Below are 20,111 nucleotides of genomic sequence, written 5' to 3' on the forward strand. Positions count from 1 at the left end.
CCAATAGCAATATCAACAGAGATGAAGCACAAAAAGAAACGGTAGAGAATTGAAATGAAATGGTTATGGATGAAAAGATATCAAACGATGCAAAATAATGGAAAAATATAAATGATAGAGTATAAAAGCAAATAAAGGATAGGCAACCTGATTGGAAACCTAGGCTCTGATACCAAATGATGCAAGGCTCAACGAACCTGCCGTGAGACCCAACAACAATAGTTTGGAAAATCAATTCCTAGATCATCCAAAAAAAAGGTTAAAAGGAAAGGAATATAGACCCCGTTACTATAAAGAGCAAGAAACCTATATTATCAAAGGATTAGGAATATTGACCCTGTGACTATATAGAGTCAGAAACCAATATTATCAAGGGTTGGAGGTTCAAGTGGTTGTACTGGAAACTACCATAAGTTCTACTTAAGAACAATAGAGAGAAAATTCTCACAAGAAGATTATGTTTCGAAATTCCTTCATTACAAGTGAAAATACCAAGTATTTATAGGCAAAACAAGCCTTGGGTGCATTGAAACCACTAGACAAATATTAAATGAAAGTTGGTAAAGATGAAAGGAATTAATACTACTAAAAGTCTTAGCAACAAATAATTAACCGTGGAAAGTTGCAGCAATACTTCCAACTATTTTGATTAGGTTCATCCTTCATTTGCAAGCCTCAAAATGTCCTTTAGCCTTCCAAAAGCCTATGATAAACGCATCATAAAGAGGAGTCCGAATTTGAAAGGTTTAGACTCTTCTTTTCCATGTTAAAAAATTAATTGGGCTGGATATTGTCGAAATGGACTTGCCACGTATAAACCATCTTCAAGTCCAAATCTTCATGTGGGCTAGAACCTTCTCCTTGGGCTTGAGTTAATAAAGTCTGGACAGCTTCTTGAAGTTTCTTGGCCCGAGCTCTTGTGATTGGCCCATTGGAATATCCACATCATCTTGAGCATCTTCTTTGTCCTTGTCAAAGTCCTTGAGCGGGATCATATCATCCCCCCTTCTTGAAAAGGATTCGTCCTCGAATCAAGATCTGCATAAAAGGGAGAAAGATCAGAAACATGAAAGGTAGAACTAATATCAAACTCACCTTTAAGATCAATCTTGCAAGCATTGTCATTGATCTTTTCTGGTACTTCATAAGGACCATTCCCTTGTGGATTGAGCTTTGATTTTCGTTGGCTAGGGAATCTCTCTTTGCGAAAATGTACCCAAACCAAGTCTCCTGATTGAAAAATGGCTTCCTTTCTTCCTTTACTGGCATGGGCTGCAGCTTGCTCATTTCGTTTAAGGAAATGTTGGCGTGCTTCTTCATAGATTTTCTTTACCTTTTCAGCTTTCTTCTTCCCATCTAAACTAGTAATCTTGTTAACAGGTAAAGAAAGTAAATCCAACGGAGCTAATGGGTTAAAACCATAAACAACTTCAAATGGTGAATAAGAAGTAGAAGAATGCACAGTTCTATTATAAGCAAATTCAATAAAAGGAATGCAATCTTTCCAAGTCTTCAAATTCTTTTTAATTATAGCACTCAACAAAGTACCTAAAGTCCGATTCACAATCTCTGTTTGACCGGGTAACAAGTAGTAGAAAATAACAAAGTTGTTCCCAACTTACCCCACAAAACTCGCCAAAGATGACTAAGGAATTTAACATCCCTATCACTAACAATTGTCTTAGGAAGACCATGAAGACGAACAACTTCCCTAAAGAACAATTCAGCAATATGAACGGCATCATTAGTTTTATGACAAGGGATGAAATGTGCCATTTTAGAAAATCGGTCCACAACAACAAAAATTGAATCTTTTCCCTTTCTGCTTCTAGGTAAAACCAAAACAAAATCCATAGAAACGTCAGTCCAAGGGTGACTAGGAATAGGTAAAGCTTTGTATAGTCCATGAGGTTTCATTCTTAATTTGGCCTTTTTACAAGTGACACATCTGTTGCAAATTCTGTCAACATCTCTTTTCATGTGAGTCCAAAAGAAATGTTCTTTCAAAATTTCTAGAGTTTTAAATATATCAAAATGTCCCATTAATCCTCCCCCATGAGACTTCCTAATAAGAAGCTCACGTAAAGAACACTTCGGAATGCAAAGCTTATTTTCCCGAAAGTACCCACCTTGCTTGTAAAATTTTTCAAAAGGTTTTGTTTCACAAGCTTAAAAACTGTTGAAAACTCAGAATCTTGTGGGTACAACTCCTTGATATGTTCAAACCCCAAAAACTTTGCTGAAAGAGTTGAAAGAAGAATACACCTTCTTGAGAAAGCATCAGCAACAACATTATCTTTACCTTGCTTGTATTGAACAACATATGGGAACATCTCAATAAACTCAACCCAACGAGCATGCCTTCGATTAATCTTACCTTGGCTCTTCAAATGCTTCAAAGATTCATGATCGGTGTGAACAACAAACTCCTTTGACCATAGGTAGTGTTGCCATATCTCTAACGCTCTCACCAATGCATAGAGTTCTTTGTCATAGGTGGAGTAGTTCAAGGCAGCTCCGCTCAATTTCCCACTAAAGTAAGCCAAGGGTCTCTGGTTTTGTGTTAGGACAGCACCTATACCCATACCAGAAGCATCACATTCGATTTCAAAAGTTTTAGGAAAATCTGGTAAAAGTAGGGGCCGAACTTAGCTTTTCTTTCAAAGTGTTGAATGCTTTCTCTTGTGCTTCACCCCATTTGAATTCAACACTTTTTTTGATGATTTCTATCAATGGAGCAACTATGGTGCAAATGTTTGGAACAAACCTTCGGTAGAATCCCGCGAAACCATGGAAGCTCCTAAATTCGGTGATGGTAGTTGGTGTAGGCTAGTCTTTGATCGCCTTTACCTTCTCTTCATCAACTTCTACACCTCTAACACCTACAAGAAGGCCAAGAAACACAACTTTGTCCAACCAAAATGTACACTTCTTAAGGTTAGCATACAATTGCTTTTTTCTAAGCACAAGTAAAACATTCTTTAAATGCCCTAAGTGTTCATGCAAGTTCTTGCTGTAAATCAATATGTCATCAAAGTAGACAACAACAAATTTTCCAATGAACTTACGCAAGACATGATTCATTAAGCGCATAAAAGTGTTGGGTGCATTAGTTAATCCAAAGGGCATAACTAACCACTCATAAAGTCCACGTTTTGTTTTAAAAGCAGTTTTCCACTCATCTCCCTCTTTCATTTGAATTTGATGATATCCAGATTTCAAATCAATTTTAGAAAAGATAGTGGAACCATGGAGTTCATCAAGCATGTCATCAAGACGGGGAAAAGGATAACGATACTTTACCATTATTTTGTTGTACGGTAGTCAATGCACATCCTCCAAGTTCCATCTTTCTTGGGAACTAGCAAAACTGGAACAGCACATGATGGAAAAATATAGATGATGGAATATAAAAGCAAATAAACATAGGTAACCTGATTGGAAACCTAGGATCCGATACCAAATGATGCAAGCCTCAATGAACCTGCCGTGAGACCCAACAACAATAGTTTGGAAAATAAATTTCCAGATCGTTCAAAAAAAAGGTTAAAAGGAAAGGAATATAGACCCCGTTGCTATAAAGAGCAAGAAACCTATATTATCAAAGGATTAGGAGTATTGACCCCATGACTATAGAGAGTCAGAAACCAATATTATCAAGGGTTGGAGGTTCAAGAGGTTGTACTTGAAACTACCATAAGTTCTACTCAAGAACAATAGAGAGAAAATTCTCACAAGAAGATTATGTTTCGAAATTCCTTCATTACAAGTGAAAACACCAAGTATTTATAGGCAAAACAAGCCTTGGGTGCATTGAAACCGCTAGACAAATATTAAATGAAAGTTTGTATAGATGAAAGGAATTAATACTACTTAAAGTCTTAGCAGCAATTAATTAACCTTGGGAAGTTGCAGCAATACTTCCAACTATTTTGACTAGGTTCATCCTTCATTTGCAAGCCTCAAAATGTCCTTTAGCCTTCCAAAAGCCTATGATAAACGCACCGTAAAGAGCAGTCCAAATTTGAAAGGTTTAGATTCTTCTTTTCCATGTTAAATAATTAATTGGGCTGCATATTGTCAAAATGAACTTGCCACATATAAACCATCTTCAAGTCCAAATCTTCATGTGGGCTAGAACCTTCTCCTTGAGCTTGAGTTAATAAAGTTTGGACAGCTTCTTGAAGTTTCTTTGCCCGAGCTCTTGTGATTGGCCCAATTGGAATCTCCACATTTTCTTGAGCATCTTCTTTATCCTTATCAAAGTCCTTGAGCTGGATCATATCATCCCCCCTTCTTAAAAAGGATTCGTCCTCGAATCAAGATCTGCATAAAACGAAAAAAGATCAAAAACATGAAAGGTAGAACTAATATCAAACTCACCTTTAAGATCAATCTTGTAAGCATTGTCATTGATCTTTTCCAATACTTCATAAGGACCATTCCCACGTGGATTGAGCTTTGATTTTTGTTGGCTAGGGAATCTCTCTTTGCGAAAATGTACCCAAACTAAGTCTCCTGGGTGAAAAATGACTTCCTTTCTTCCTTGCTGGCATGGGCAGCAGCTTGCTTATTTCGTTTAAGGATATGTTGGCGTGCTTCTTCATGGATTTTCTTCACCTTTTCAGCTTTCTTCTTCCCATCTAAACTGGTAATCATGTTAACAGGTAAAGGAAGTCAATCCAACGGAGTTTATGGGTTAAAATCATAAACAACTTCAAATGGTGAATAAGAAGTAGAAGAATGCACAGTTCTATTATAAGCAAATTCAATAAAAGGAATGCAATCTTTCCAAGTCTTCAAATTCTTTTTAATTATAGCATGCAACAAAGTACCTAAAGTCCAATTCACAAGCTCTGTTTGACCATCTATTTCAGGGCGACAAGTAGTAGAAAATAACAAAGTTGTTCCCAACTTACCCCACAAAACTCACCAAAGATGACAAAGGAACTTAACATCCCTATCACTAGCAATTGTCTTAGGAAGACCATGAAGACGAACAACTTTCCTAAAGAACAATTCAGCAATATGAACGGCATCATCAGTTTTATGACAAGGGATCAAATGTGCCATTTTAGAAAATCGGTCCACAACAACAAAAATTGAATCTTTTACCTTTTTGGTTCTACGTAAACCCAAAACAAAATCCATAGAAACATCAGTCTAAGGGTGACTAGGAATAGGTAAAGCTTTTTATAATCCATGAGGTTTCACTCTTGATTTGGCCTTTTTACAAGTGACACATCTGTTGCAAATTCTGTCAACGTCTCTTTTCATGTGAGGCCAAAAGAAATGTTCTTTCAAAATTTCCAGAGTTTTAAATATACCAAAATGTCCCATTAATCCTCCCCCATGGGACTCCCTAACAAGAGGCTCACGCAAAGAACACTTCGGAATGCAAAACTTATTTTCCCGAAATAAGTACCGATCTTGCTTGTAAACTTTTTCAGAAGGTCTTGTTTCACAAGCTTCAAAAACTATTGAAACCTCAGAATCTTGTGGGTACAACTCCTTGATATGTTCAAACCCCAAAAACTTTGCTGAAAGAGTAGAAAGAAGAATATACCTTCTTGATAAAGCATCAGCAACAACATTATTTTTATCTTGCTTGTATTGGACAACATATAGGAACATCTCGATAAACTCAACCCAACGAGCATGCCTTCGATTAAGCTTACCTTGGCTCTTCAAATGCTTCAAAGATTCATGATTGGTGTGAATAACAAACTCCTTTGACCATAGGTTGTGTTGCCATGTCTCTAACGCTCTCACCAATGCATAGAGTTCTTTGTCATAGGTGAAGTAGTTCAAGGCAGCTCCGCTCAATTTTCCACTAAAGTAAGCCAAGGGTCCCTTGTCTTATGTTAGGACAGCATCTATACCAATACCAGAAGCATCCCATTCGATTTCAAAAGTTTTAGAGAAATCTGGTAAAAGTAGGGGCCGAACTTAGCTTTTCTTTTAAAGTATTGAATGCTTTCTCTTGTGCTTCACCCCATTTGAATTCAACACTTTCCTTGATGATTTCTATCAATGGAGCAGCTATGGTGCTAATGTTTGGAACAAACCTTCGGTAGAATCCCGCCAAGCCATGGAAGCTCCTAACTTCGGTGATGGTAGCTGGTGTAGGCCAGTCTTTGATCGCCTTTACCTTCTCTTCATCAACTTCTACACCTCTAGCACTTACAACAAGGCCAAGAAACACAACTTTGCCCAAACAAAAGTGCACACTTCTTAAGGTTAGCATACAATTGCTCTCTTCTTAGCACAAGTAAAACTTTAAATGCCCTAAGTGTTCATGCAATTTCTTGCTGTAATTCAATATGTCATCAAAGTAGACAACCACAAAGTTTCCAATAAACTTACGCAAGACATGATTCATTAAGCGCATAAAAGTGTTGGGTGCATTAGTTAATCCAAAGGGCATAACTAACCACTCATAAAGTCCATGTTTGATGATATCTAGATTTCAAATCAATTTTAGAACAAATAGTGGAACCATGGAGTTCATCAAGCATGTTATCAAGATGGGGAATAGGATAACGATACTTTACCATTATTTTATTGATAGTACGGCAGTAAATGCACATTCTCCAAGTTCCATCTTTCTCGGGAACTAGCAAAACTAGAACAGCACATAGGCTCATGCTCTCTCTAACATGACCTTTGTTCATCAACTCTTCAACTTGTCTTTGTAATTCTTTTGCTTCTTTGGGACTACATCTATAAGTTGGTCTATTTGGAATTTCAGCACCCAAAACTAGGTCATTTTGATGTTCAATGCCTCTAATTGGTGGCAATCCTAGTGGCATCTCTTCCGGAAAGACATCTTGAAATTCCTGTAAAAGAGATATGGCAGTACTAGGCAAAGAATCGTCAAGGTTAGTTGTTGAGAGGTAAGCTTCTTTGTGCAAGATCAACATCATTGGCTTTTGTGAAACCATAGCTCTAGAAGAGCTTAATCTCTCTTTCTTTTGTATAGAAATTTACTCTTTTCCCCTCTTTCTTTTTTTCACTTTTCTTATCAGATTCTTTTCTCACAATTTCTTTTGAACTCTCATTTTCATCCTTACTTTGTTTTGCACTGGTTGCTATAGATTTCTTGATTTGATTTTGCTCTTCAAGAACTTTATGAGGGGGTAAAGGAGCCAAAGTGATGTTTCTGCCATTCTTTGTAAAGCAGTACCTATTTTTGTAACTGTCATGGAGGGTACGCCGATCGAACTGCCAAGGTCTTCCAAGCAATATGTGACTTGCTTGCATTGGAACCACATCACAAAGGACTTCATCAGAATATCTTCCAATGGAAAAAGATAGAAGAACCTGTTTTGTGACTTTTAATTCTCCACGATCATTAAGCCATTGAAGTCGATATGGATGAGGCTGCTTTTGAGTCTTCAACCGTAGCTTGTCCACCATCAGCTTGCTCGCCACATTCACACAACTTCCACCATCAATTATCAAACCACAAACTCTTTCTTTGACATGGCAGCGAGTGTAAAAGATATTCTCACGTTGTTGTTCATCATTGTCTGTTTGAGCTTGAACATAGAACTCATTCCCACATTCGTTAGCCGCAAAGCGCAAAACGGTCCCGGTTGGTCACTTTGGAAGGTATCTCAGGTGATCTTTGACCCCTGGCTGACCGCGTACATCAATGTCTCCCCACTAATTAGGCGGACGACAGGACTAGTGTCGCACAACGCCAATACCCTATAGAATGCATAGCCAAAAAAGTAGACTATAGCTCTAAGAACAACTAAGGCTTGACCAACAACAGCCTATTCTGTATCACTAGCATCTTCAAGTTGTGGCATAGATAGACTCTTTATCATTTTCTTCTTCAGAAACAATATCCCCATGATCATGGTTCACTTGTTTGGGCATTGAGAAGAAGTATGACCAAAGCCTTGACATCGGAAGCATTTAATATCACGATTTCTTTGAGTTTGGTTGGAAGAAGTACCTTTTTCAAATTGTTTGGCCATAGTTTTCTCTTCTTTAGGCCTAAAACTAGGCTTTTCTTCTTGTTTTGGAGTAGGACTCCATTTGGACTTCCAATTAGATGAACCAGCAGCTTCATGCTTGGATGATGATATTCCTCCACTTTTAAGTTGCCTCTCAACTTTTATAGCCATGTGGACCACATCTTCAATTTCCACATAATGTTGTAGTTCCACAACATTCGCAATCTCACGGTTGAGACCGCAAATGAATCTAGCCATTGTTGCCTCTCTATCTTCTTCAACATTGGCACGAATCATGGTTATTTCCATCTCCTTATGGTATTCTTCAATAGATTTTGTTTCCTGTTTAAGACTTTGCAACTTTAAATGTAAGTCTCTATAATAGTGTGAAGGAACAAATCTTCTCCTCATGGCAGCTTTCATGCCATCCCAATTGTCAATTGGAATCTCTCGATTTCTTTTTCGACTTGCATAGTCCGTAAAAGAAATAGCTGCAAGCTTAACTTTCTTTTCCTCCGAATAGTTATGACAATCGAAAACAAGTTCCACTTTTCTTTCCCATTCAATGTAAGCATCAGGATCATTTTTACCTTGAAAAGGTGGGGGAGAAAGTTTAATCGAACTGGTGTTGCGATCGACAACATCTCTATTTTGATGCATGTGCTGGCGATGTCGTCTTGGTCTATGATCTCTTTGTCTTCGTATGGAAGCTATGGAGGCTTCATCATCAAATTCTTCATTTTCACCTTCATAAGTATCATCATGATCAGCTAGAGGAATGGAGGAACGTCTGTTTGCCTTCTCCCTCGTGGCATAGTGCCTTGCTGTATTTGATTCACTCGTTGGTCATTATGATCTAAACGTTCTCGGATTTCTTCAAGTTGGGCATTCATCCGCTGGAATTGTTGTTGCATAGCTTGAATGAACAGTTTGGTGTCTATTGGTGCTTCCTCACTTCCGCCTTGAGACATGTTGCAAAAAAAATGAAAAGAACCACACCACTCCCTCACGTGTTTCACTCAAATATATTTCGGAAAATTACTTTCCCATCCCTCTAAAGACCTCACTCTAACAGAAGGTCCCGGTTGACTCAAAATAAAACTTTCGGTCCACCGCTTCATGGATCTTTAACTCCCGGTCCCTAAGTTACTGTTTCTTTTAAAATATAGTACCCAAAGTGCCCCCAGGTTACTCAAGTACCCCCATGTTACCGGAAGCGGGAAAAAAATGAACAGCTTCTGTTTTCTAACCGGAAGACACTCTGTTTTTGTCTACCGAAGATGCTCCCAAGTATAAATCCCACTTGCAGCCCTTAAGTGTAGATGCCCCTGGTGATCCCACGGAAGATGTTTACCGAAGATGGGTTTGGAGGAAGATTTTGAAATGGGAAAAAAGGTGAAAAAATAGGCCGCGAGAGGGTATGCGTTTTGCCTCCGTTCTTCTCTTTTCTTCTCTATTTTTTCTTTGCCAATGGAGATTGTTTGGTCTGGGAAGAGACAGGCACCTATTAGGATGGATGCTAGATGGATAGGGAGAGAGCATGTCGATCCTTTGTGTTGACCTAAAAACGTTGAGACTCCCTCTTACTCTTTACTTGTTCCCTGTTTGAGAGAACGCTGATAGTCCCTCTTTCTCTGTGTAGTGAGACTCTGCTCCACTATATTCCTAAGTCTGTTTGCAATTCGGAATTATCCGTTCATTGCCTCCTCTTTTTTCCATTGTCATGGCTTCGGAAGACACTGCTAGCTCTATTTTTATGGCCATTTGTTGTTATGGTAGCGAAGCTGTGATTATTTCCATCTCAAAGGACACAATTCTTGATTAAATTTTTAAGGAAATATTTGAAAGGTGGAGACATTTATCTTCTACAATGATAGAAGTTAAGTTTTATATTTCAAACAAGTCTAGAATGCTTGTTACGCTCATGAGTGATAAGGATGTTCGTAACAGGCATCAAATACACATCAACTTAAATACCAAGGTGATCGAGATGGTTGTTACGCATTCTCCAACCTTGATCGAAGGTGCTGCTGTGGTAATTGAGAGGTATTCCATTTTTAAAATTTTGGTTAGTGCAACGGACTTTAGTAAGTTTGCTAAAATAATGTTTATCCTATTGTTTGAACAGTGGCTCATCCCATTGTCCTGAAATTAGTTCGAGATTGAAAAATTATTCGAAGGGTAGCTCAAGTAATTTTGGTCAAGTTGTTGAAGAAACAAGAGCCGCAATTGAAGAGGAAGCAAGTCAAAAAAATTCATTGGATGATTGGAAAAATAGTATAGAGGGTGTTGGTCAGGAGTTCATGAATGTGGAAACTCTACGAGACACGATTCGCAACTATTGCATTGCAAATTGCAGGAATTTTGTCTTCGTGAAGAACGATCGTGATCGAGTTACTGTAGAATGTGTTTATGATGGTTGCGAATGGCGTATCCATGCTTCTCACCTTGGGAATAGTGAAAAGTTTACAATTAAAAAAATGCACTATAACCACACTTGTGGAGGAAGATTGCAAGTGCGGTCTCATCCAAAGGCTTCAAAACGTTGGATTTTGAAAATTGTTAAAGATCAACTTCAAGATATGCCGTTATATAAGCCGAGTGATATTGTAAAGGATATTCGTCGACAATATGGTGTTGAATTACCGTATCATCAAGCTTGGCGTGGTAAGGAGGTGGCTATGATGGATCTTTATGGTAATAACCGGCTATCTTATGAACGGATTCGCTGGTATTGCGATGCCACTCTTCAGACCAACCTCGACAGCATTGCAGAGTATGAAACAATTGAAGGTCGATTCAGACGTCTATTCATTTGTTTTCATGCTTCACTAATGGGTTTCATAAAAGGATGTCGTCCTCTGATTTTTATGGATGGCACATTTATAAAGCATAAGGATGGAGGTGTACTGCTTGGAGCCACTTCCAAAGATGGAAATGATGATAAGTTTCCTATAGCTTATGGTGTTGTAGATACAGAAAGTGATGAAAATTGGGAATGGTTTTGCTAGTTTTTGAAAGAAGCTATTCATAGTTGTAGTGAGTATCATGGTCAACAGTTCACATTTATGACAGATAGACATCAGGGCATTATTAAATTCGTGCCGAAGTACTTTCCTGATTCTTACCACTCATATTGTATATGTCATGTGAAAGAAAACTTAAAGAATCAGGTTTGCAATGTCATATTATGAATAATTTAAACTACAAAGTATGTAAGTAATATAGCATGTGGTATATCTGATTTTAATTATCAATGCAGGTCCTCGTCCATTATCGTGCAGCTGAGAGAAAGAGGCTCATTGATTTACTAAATGCTGCTGCCTATACACCAAGGCTTAGTGTATTCCGAAAGCTAATTAATTGCCAAGCTTACATCAGAAGCCCCTGGTGCTACCACCTTTCTCCTACGTGCAAAGCCGGAGCATTGGGCGAATGCTGTATTTCCAGGTCCACGCTGGGGCATCATGACATCGAATGTGGCAGAGTGTTTTAATAGTTGGGTCATGGAGGCTCGTCATCTCCCTGTGCCTCAGATGGTTGACCATATAAGGATCCAAATAATGCAGATGATGCATGAACAGCGTAATCGAGGATATAGCATTCAATCCCAACTTTGTCCGGATGCTGAGAAAGTGTTGCATAAAAATGCTGAAGATGGTCGGAGATTAGCTGTATTTACGTCCAACATAATGATATATGACGTAAAGGATACGAACTACTCATGCAAAGTTGACCTGCAGATGTGTAGCTGCTCTTGTGACGAGTGGCGAATCTTCCGCATGCCATTTAAGCATGCTTGTGCATGCATCGAGAAGGCCGACAGATCACTATACTAATTCACTGACAATTGCTTCCAAGCTGAATTGTATAGAGTAACATATGCAGAAGCAATCAGTCCTATTCCTGACATGGAGAAGCCCCAAAGTGCATCTAAAAATATTCACATTCTACCGCCTATCAGAAAGACACGTCCTGACAGGCCTAAAAAGAAGAGAAGACCTTCGCAAGTGGAGTCAGTACGTGAAATGAGATGTGGACGATGTGGGAAGGTTGGGCACAATAGAAGGAGTTGTAATGAGGTCATCAACTAAAGAATATGGAGATTATGAAGAATGTATCGAGATACCTGCAATGTGTTTTCATGTTAGTCACAGCATATTAACTAGAAATCTCTTGTATTGATGTTAACGAAGTGCAAACTGAATTGTATATGTTGTTTTTTTGTTAGATTTTGATTTTTGTACTTCAAACCAGAATGCATTGTAAACATGTTAGAAACACGTAATGATACACAGTTATTCAACAGTTGGCACAGCATTCCACATCAGCTCTGACAATTACAATAGTTGAATTTGGCGTGGAAAAATATATATTGATACCTAAAATCCCGTTTCCTGGCTTCCCTTCGACTTTGCCTTACTGTGGAATTATCTGAGACACTTAACGAGTCGACTCCGAAACTATTGGAGTCGACTCGAGCTGTCCCGATGTCGACTCAGTAGGAAAAGAGGTCGACACTTAAGGTTGGCTGAGCTAAGGTCCACTCTCTGTCTTTGTTCTGTCACACTTAACGGGGCGACTCGCCTTTCACTGGGGTCGACTCAAACTGCCCAGAGGCCGACTCAGAACTCCGTGAGGACGACACTTAGGCTTCGCTTATTTCGGCTGCTCTCTGTCTTTGCTCTGTGGCACCTAAAGAGTCAACTCCAGTATAAGGGAGTCGACTCCCACTGCACGGAGGTCGACTCAAAACACCGTGAGGTCGACACATAGGCTTCGCTTATTTCGGCTGCTCTCTGTCTTTGCTCTGTGCCACCTAAGGAGTCGACTCGCCTTTCACCGGAGTCGACTCCTACTGCACGAAGGTCGACTCAAAACACCGTGAGCATGAAAATTAGGCTTCGCAGATTTCGGCTGCCCTCTGTCTTTGCTCTTTGCCACTTTAGTGGTCGACTCGCCTTGAAATGGGGTCGACTCAAAATATAGCAGTTCGACCCAACTCGCCATGCAAACACAGTTAACCTGTTTGGGAACACAATTACCTTGTCTGGGAACACAGTTAAGAATTCTGGGAACACAGTTAACTTGTCTGGGAACACAGTTACCTTTTCTGGAAACACAGTTATGGAGTCTCTGGGAACACAGTTAACTTGTCGGGGAACACAGTTACCTTTTCTGGAAATACAGTTATGGAGTTTCTAGGAACACAGTTAACTTATCTGGGAACACAGTTACCTTGTCTGGGAATACAGTTAACTTGTCTGGAAACACAGTTACCTTTTCTGGGAACACAGTTATGGAGTTTCTGGGAACACAGTTAACATTTTTTGGGAACAGAGTTACCTTATCTGGGAATACAGTTATGGAGTTTCTGGGAACACAATAAAAGAAGTTTCTGGGAACACAGTTAACTTGTATGGGAACACAGTTACATTTTCTGGGAACACAGTTATGGATTTTCTGGGAACACAGTTATGGAGTTTCTGGGAACACAGTTATGGAGTTTCTGGGAACACAGTTAACTTGTCTGGGAACACAGTTACCTTTTCTGGGAACACAGTTATGGAGTTTCTGTGAACACAGTTAACTTGTATGGGAACACAGTTACATTTTTTGGAAACACAGTTATGGAGTTTCTGGGAACACAGTTAACTTGTCTGGGAACACAGTTATCTTTTCTGGGAACACAGTTATGGAGTTTCTGGGAACACAGTTAATATTTTTTGGGAACAGAGTTACCTTGTCTGGGAACACAGTTATGGAGTTTCTGGGAACACAATAAAAGAAGTTTCTGGGAACACAGTTAACTTGTATGGAAACACAGTTACATTTTCTATGAACACAGTTATGGAGTTTCTGGGAACACAGTTGTATATGTCTGGGAACACAGTTACCTTTTCTGGGAACACAGTTATGGAGTTTCTGGGAACACAGTTTAACTTGTATGGGAACACAGTTACATTTTCTGGGAACACAGTTATGGAGTTTCTGGGAACACAGTTATGGAGTTTCTGGGAACACAGTTAACTTGTCTGGGAACACAGTTACCTTTTCTGGGAACACAGTTATGGAGTTTCTGGGAACACAGTTAACTTGTATGGGAACACAGTTACATTTTCTGGGAACACAGTTATAGAGTTTCTGGGAACACAGTTAACTTGTCTGGGAACACAGTTACCTTTTCTGGGAACACAGTTATGGAGTTTCTAAGAACACAGTTAACTTGTATGGGAACACAGTTACATTTTTTGGGAACACAGTTATGGAGTTTCTGGGAACACAGTTATGGAGTTTCTGGAAACACAGATTACTTGTTTGGGAACACAGCTATGGAGTTTCTGGGAACACAGTTAACTTGTCTGGAAACACAGTTATGGAGTTTCTGGGAATACAGTTAACTTGTTTGGGAACACAGTTATGGAGTTTCTGGGAACACAATTATAGAGTTTTTGGGAACACAGTTAACTTGTCTGGAAACATAGTTACCTTTTTTGGGAACACAGTTATGGAGTTTCTGGGAACACAGTTAATTGTATGGGAACACAGTTACATCAAGAGGGAGTCGACTCCATTTCATTGGAGTCGACTCGGGAGTTATTCGAGTCGACCCGTAACTCGAATAACGAAATAAAACCCCGAGTCAATCGACTCCCTCTTCCCTTCTATTTTTGTGGAGTCGACCTAATTTCTTTCCGTGCTCCTTGTGTCTCTTCCTTCCCTCCGATTCCTTGCTTCCCTCCTCTTTATCTATCATCCATTCGTCGCCATGCCGAGGAAACAAGTCGTGCGGCCTTCAAAGAAGAGAAGTAATGTTCCCGAAGCTACCGAGCGAAGGTCGAAGGCAAGAAACGATGTTCCTCCTCCTCATTCGCATGCTCCACCTTCTTCTCCTAGACAAGTACCCTTGGTAACCCATCCTGTTTCTCTGGGTAGGAAAATTGATTTCGATTTCTTAGAAGCCGAGGGTTTTACAATAGGTCTGAAGCTCAAATCCATGGGTTGGAAAACCCTATGTTCCCTTAACATTCCGACGTACCCGAATCTTGTTCGCCAATTCTATGCCAATATCAACACCGGAATTGGTAGCTTTGAAAGTGTGGTAAACGGAACTCCAATTCTACTAAACCCGAAAACCCTAGGGAGTGTTGTGAACATGCCAACCTCTGGTTCAACCGATGATTTTTTAGAAAATAGAGTGTTGGCCCTTCAATATATTCTAGGTACAGAAAAAGTAAGTCCACTTGAGGAAATTTCAGCCAACCGTCTTAGTGTGGAAAATCGACTATTACATCATATTGTTAGCCGAATCCTCTTTCCGAAAATAGATAGGTTTGATTTTGTGTCCGAAAGAGATATTCTTGTTATGTTCCACATTCTGAACGGTAGCCCCCTTAGTTTACCTCAACTGATGATTAGACACATGCTAGAGTCTGCCTCTAGAGCTAAGGCATCCTTGCCATATGGAATGCTCTTAACCTTAGTCTTCGAGGAGTTCGGTGTAAATACTGAAGGGGAGCCATCTACAACTCTTTCACATTGGGATACTTACAATGACCAGTCCCTACATCGAATGGGTTTTCGTAAGAAAGATGGTCAATGGATAAGAAAAGATGAAGGGAAGACCAGTGCGTGCCATACAGAAGAGCAGCGACCTATCGAAAATGAAGAATCATTTCATCCTCCCACTGAAGAACCAATTGCGCAACCTCAGCAGCCCACTGAAGTTAGACTTAGTGCTGAGCAGTTCAGAGCACTAAGGGAAGATATTGTGCATGAGTTAAGAAATTCTACAGATGTTGCTTGTACAGCCTTGGTACCTTCTAACGCCGTCTGTCAATTGGTCGCTGATATGAGGGCAGAAATGGTCAGTCTTCGAGATCTTGTTCAAGGACAGTACCAGAGATTTGTGGACATAGAAGATGAGACAAAAAAGCTTCAACAATCTGTCAGAAAGGACATGGAGAGATTGAATGAAAATGCAAAGGATGTATGCAACAAACTTCTACAAGGACTGCATAACAACAATCAGACTTTAGCTCAGCTGAAGAACTCCTATCTCCAGTCCAATGCTGAAGTTGCAGCCATTCTGCAGAAAGTTACAGAGGTTCTAAGTATTGTATTGGGGAGACAGGCAGGAGCTTCTTCGAGTTTCACTGCCCGTTGATTTCTTCTTTTCCTAGGAGTTAACTTAAGTTATTTTGTCTGCAAGAGTTTAATAGGTCTCGAGGAGACTCATTGTAATATCTTTTTGTAATGTGTACAGGTTAGGGGTGGCAAAATATGACCCGACCCGCCAACCCGACCCGTGTTCGACCCGCCATAAACAGGTTTGGGTTTGGCCTAAACAGGTTCGGGTCGTAAACAGGTTGACCCGTTTAACCTGTTTATTAATTGGGTCGGATATGGGTTTTAAATGTCTTGACCCGTTTAACCCGTTTAGATTGTAATTGGGCTGCTGCCGTTCATCTAAGATCAGGTGGTTTATAATCACTAGGAGTTCTCACAAACCCTAGGTCCCTAACCCTTTTCTATTCCCCGTGCACTGTGTAGCCATGCGGCCGTGTCGTGCGAGGGCTTGGAGTTGGAAGCACCGAGCACGCGAGTCTGAGAGGAGGGAAAAATCGCCGCGGTTAGGAGGAGGGGAAGAAGATCGCCCCGAGTCTGAGAAGAGGGGAAGACGAAGATCACCGCGGTTAGGAGGAGGGGAAGATCGCCGTGGTTAGTATTTAAATGTTCTCATAATTTCGCTACTGCCCCAATTTTTTATTTTCCTTTTCTTTTGTTTTTGGTTTCAATCGATCTAGGTTAAGCAAGTTTTGCAAGGATTTCTCACTTGATTTAGATTTTTATTCACAAGGTTCTGAAGATTTTCTTTTGGATCAGCAGTTCTTCCGATGAAGTGAGAGCTTCGTTACTTTTTTTCCTTCTTTGTGAAGTTGTTGCTCTTCTGGTCCTCGGTGTTCTCCGATTTCGGCTTCTTTCTTTGGTGGAGTGAGAGCTTGGAACCCTAGGATCGTTAGATCGGACGGCGGATCGGCCCAGAAAATAGAGTTGAGAACCGTTTCTTGGATAGGAGAGGTGATTTCATCCATCCATTTTCCGGAGTTAAATCTTCGATTTTCTTTCTCTCTTTTTATATGCAATATTGCAATGTTACTTATTTTCTTACCCGGGTTTAAATCCATACATTTGATTTCAACCTCCAACGTAGTAGCATTCAGGAAGGATTTAAGAAGATCGACTATTTGCTTTTTTTTTTTGACAACTTGATAAAATGACCAAGATACTGTTTTTTTTAAAAAAATGCTGATCCTATTCATCGACTTCTTTTTATTAAATTAATAAATATATTTGCTGGCTTTCAGGTGGAAGCTCCTGGAATTAGCTGGATCTCTCTCATTGCCGAAAGCAATTCCATTTACTTGGATCTTAAATAAGATTATCATCTACCTCATGTTTGTGAATCTGCACTGTAATACTAATTTGGTAAAAGGTGTGCTTTTTGCCTGGCGCTGTTTGGAATTTTCTGAGATTTGGTAGCATGAGCACAAGACGGGGTTTTAATTTCCATTTGATATTATTTAAGTGTCATACGGTATTTTCTTGAGCATACTGCTACCCCAAGGATAGCACTAAATCCTTTAGCTGACCTATCAACTATGTGAGAACATTATCTGTTGTTTGATTTGAAGTACTGCTTTGTTTATTCCTTGAGAGCAGAGATCAATGAAATTCCATACCGCCTTGTGGTTGCTGGTCGATTTTTCTTCAACATGCGTGGTCTTTGAAACTTGTATTTGTGGAGGTTGGTTTTGTTGGTTGTTGTTAAATTTGGCTTCCCCTGAGAAAGTTCTTAAGTTTGGCCTCTGGTTTATTCTTTGTGTCTTGCAGATAATATTATAGTAGTAATTCCCTCTGTGAAATCTTTCCTTTTTCTCTGTCTTTTGGACCTCTTCCATGCATAGATGTTGTTGAAGGATTGCTCCTTATTGCATTAACAGAGACCATCTCAATTTTATGGATAAGTGTCGCCTTAGTTATTGTTGTGTCTTGTTGTTTTTATTTTTATCTTTGTTGTTTTCTTGATTCATTGTGGTTATACTGTTGTAATTTAGGCTTGTTATGCTGTTTGTTTGTTATGCCATTTGTGTCCCTCGGTCAAATCAGTTTAACTTGTTATGTTTGGTCACTTTGTTTCTAAGATTCTGGTGTGGATTACATGCTATGTGCTAGTGTCACTGGGGTAGGTTTTGTATATTACTGGTCCATTACATTTCTTTCTTCTATCATATTATGTGAGTTGCTTCTGCTCATAAAACAAACTAAACTGTGTTCCATGGGTCTCTACTGCATATTGTTGTTTCAGCACTTTCTGTGCCTCTAAATCTTATGATTTACATTTGTTGCTTCACTAACCTCTCATGTATCTCAGATGCCTTTCATGATTTTCAAAAGCTTTGGATTATATTGACAAAATTGTCCTTGTCTTTTCTCCAGGATGCTTACGGGTACCATTTATGGATTACTGATGTTTGTCTTTGCTTGTTAAATTAGATAGAGATTGTACCAATAAGCTGCAACCTTACTTCAGTGAAGCGTGTCCTTTGCAGGCAAAAATTTTCAAGGTGAAATTGTTGTTAACATTGAAAGACTACTCAAGTGCTATTTCACTATTTCAGCGACTGGATACATACTTAAACAAGATGAAGATAATTTGGAGGCACTACTGCTTCGTGGCCATTCTTATTATTATCTCTCAGACCATGATGTTGCTACATGGTTTGACTTATGAAAATTCCTATACAGAATTACAGATATATGTAAAAGGTTTCAAACCTTGTGTCATATGTGTACTCTTTTGCACTTTGCTGCAATGATGTTCTCCTTTTATTTAAGCTGCAGTTATTAGCTCAACTCTGCAGATTATCACTTCCAAACATTTGCAATGTCTAATGTCTGCACATGTTTAACATTCTGTTGCATGCTAGAGCTAATTTATTCTAGTGCTTTTGGTATGCCAAGAAAAAGTGAACAAAAAGAACATGAAAGTTCAGAAGAAAGTTTAAGATGCAGGCAGTCCTATATCTATGTTGGTAACCATGCATATTGTTCAGATGTGATATACTTTGCTAAAGGAAACTGATTAAATCCTAAAGGAAACAAAAATTAAAGCCTAAAGGAAACAAAAAGGGGCAAGCAATCTTTTTTTCAACTAATTTTCTTAATTACTGCAAACAGGTTAAACAGGTCGGGTCGGGTTGGGCAAACAGGTTAAACAGGTCGGGTTAGGATGGGTTGGGCTAAACAGGTTAAACAAGTCGGGTTGGGTTGGGCAAATAGGTTACCTGTTTATTAAACAGGTTAAACGGGTCGGGTCGGGTTACCTGTTTAATAAACAGGTCAGGTTCAGGTTGTAATTTCTGACCTGTTTAATAAACAGGTCAGGTTCAGGTTTATGATTTTCTGAACCGATCTGTATCTGACCCGACCTGTTTATGTCTGACCCGACCCGATTGCCACCCCTAGTACAGGTGCAATGAAATGATCTATTTTTGACCAACATGGCTTGTATAATGACATTTTTATTCTATGGTAATTGTGTATTCGTAACATCGAGAAGATTGCTAAAAAAGGGGAAAGAAATAAAAGTTAACTTGAAATAAAATTTAAAACAGAACTTGTGTGAGTTAAGTAGTCTGGGAACATAGTTAAGAAGTCTGAGAATACAGTTAATTAGTCTGGAAACACAGTTAACATTTTCTAGGAACACAGTTAAGTAGTCTGGGAACACAGTTAATTAGTCTGGGAACACAGTTAACATTTTCTGGGAACACAGTTAAGTAGCCTAGGAACACAGTTAATTAGTCTGGGAACACAATTAACATTTTCTGGGAACACAGTTATCTTGTCTGGGAACACAGTTATGGAGTTACAGAGAACACAGTTAATTAGTCTGGGAACACAGTTAACATTTTCTGGGAACACAGCTAAGTAGTCTGGGAATACAGTTAACATTTTCTGGGAACACAGTTAACTTATCCGGAAACACAGTTAAGGAGTCTGGGAACACAGTTATGGAGTTATAGGGAACACAGTTAATTAGTTTGGGAACATAGTTAATTAGTCTGGGAACACAGTTAA

The 20,111-nt window shown here is 39.3% G+C and overlaps 1 protein-coding gene and 1 long non-coding RNA gene across 3 annotated transcripts; both read left to right on the forward strand.

Moving 5' to 3' along the window:
- The first annotated feature begins 9,891 nt into the window (after positions 1-9,891).
- On the forward strand, positions 9,892-14,452 carry LOC120113181. The gene is made up of 6 exons (XM_039133996.1): positions 9,892-10,013; positions 10,096-10,949; positions 11,043-11,140; positions 11,230-11,310; positions 13,308-13,384; positions 14,386-14,452. Exons 1-6 carry the CDS (start codon positions 9,892-9,894, stop codon positions 14,450-14,452), a joined length of 1,299 nt encoding a protein of 432 aa, XP_038989924.1.
- Positions 14,453-16,694: 2,242 nt separating this feature from the next.
- LOC120113096 lies at positions 16,695-19,110 on the forward strand. 2 transcript variants are annotated; one of them, XR_005514944.1, is made up of 3 exons: positions 16,695-17,048; positions 17,336-17,463; positions 18,403-19,110. It is a non-coding gene; the product is annotated as an uncharacterized LOC120113096 (long non-coding RNA). The 2 variants fall into 2 exon arrangements; XR_005514943.1 differs by lacking the exon at positions 18,403-19,110 and having other exon boundaries at positions 17,336-18,174.
- The last annotated feature ends 1,001 nt before the right edge of the window (positions 19,111-20,111 follow it).

Source organism: Phoenix dactylifera, chromosome 14 (assembly GCF_009389715.1).
Source record: "Phoenix dactylifera cultivar Barhee BC4 chromosome 14, palm_55x_up_171113_PBpolish2nd_filt_p, whole genome shotgun sequence".
Lineage (NCBI taxonomy): Eukaryota > Viridiplantae > Streptophyta > Magnoliopsida > Arecales > Arecaceae > Phoenix > Phoenix dactylifera.

Coding starts and splice junctions, on each gene's coding strand:
- LOC120113181 (XM_039133996.1), top strand. CDS start 9,892: ATGAGTGATAAGGATGTTCGTAACAGGCATCAAATACACATCAACTTA. Junction 10,014..10,095: donor GCTGCTGTGGTAATTGAGAG/GTATTCCATTTT, acceptor TTGTTTGAACAG/TGGCTCATCCCATTGTCCTG. Junction 11,141..11,229: donor AAGAAAACTTAAAGAATCAG/GTTTGCAATGTC, acceptor TTATCAATGCAG/GTCCTCGTCCATTATCGTGC.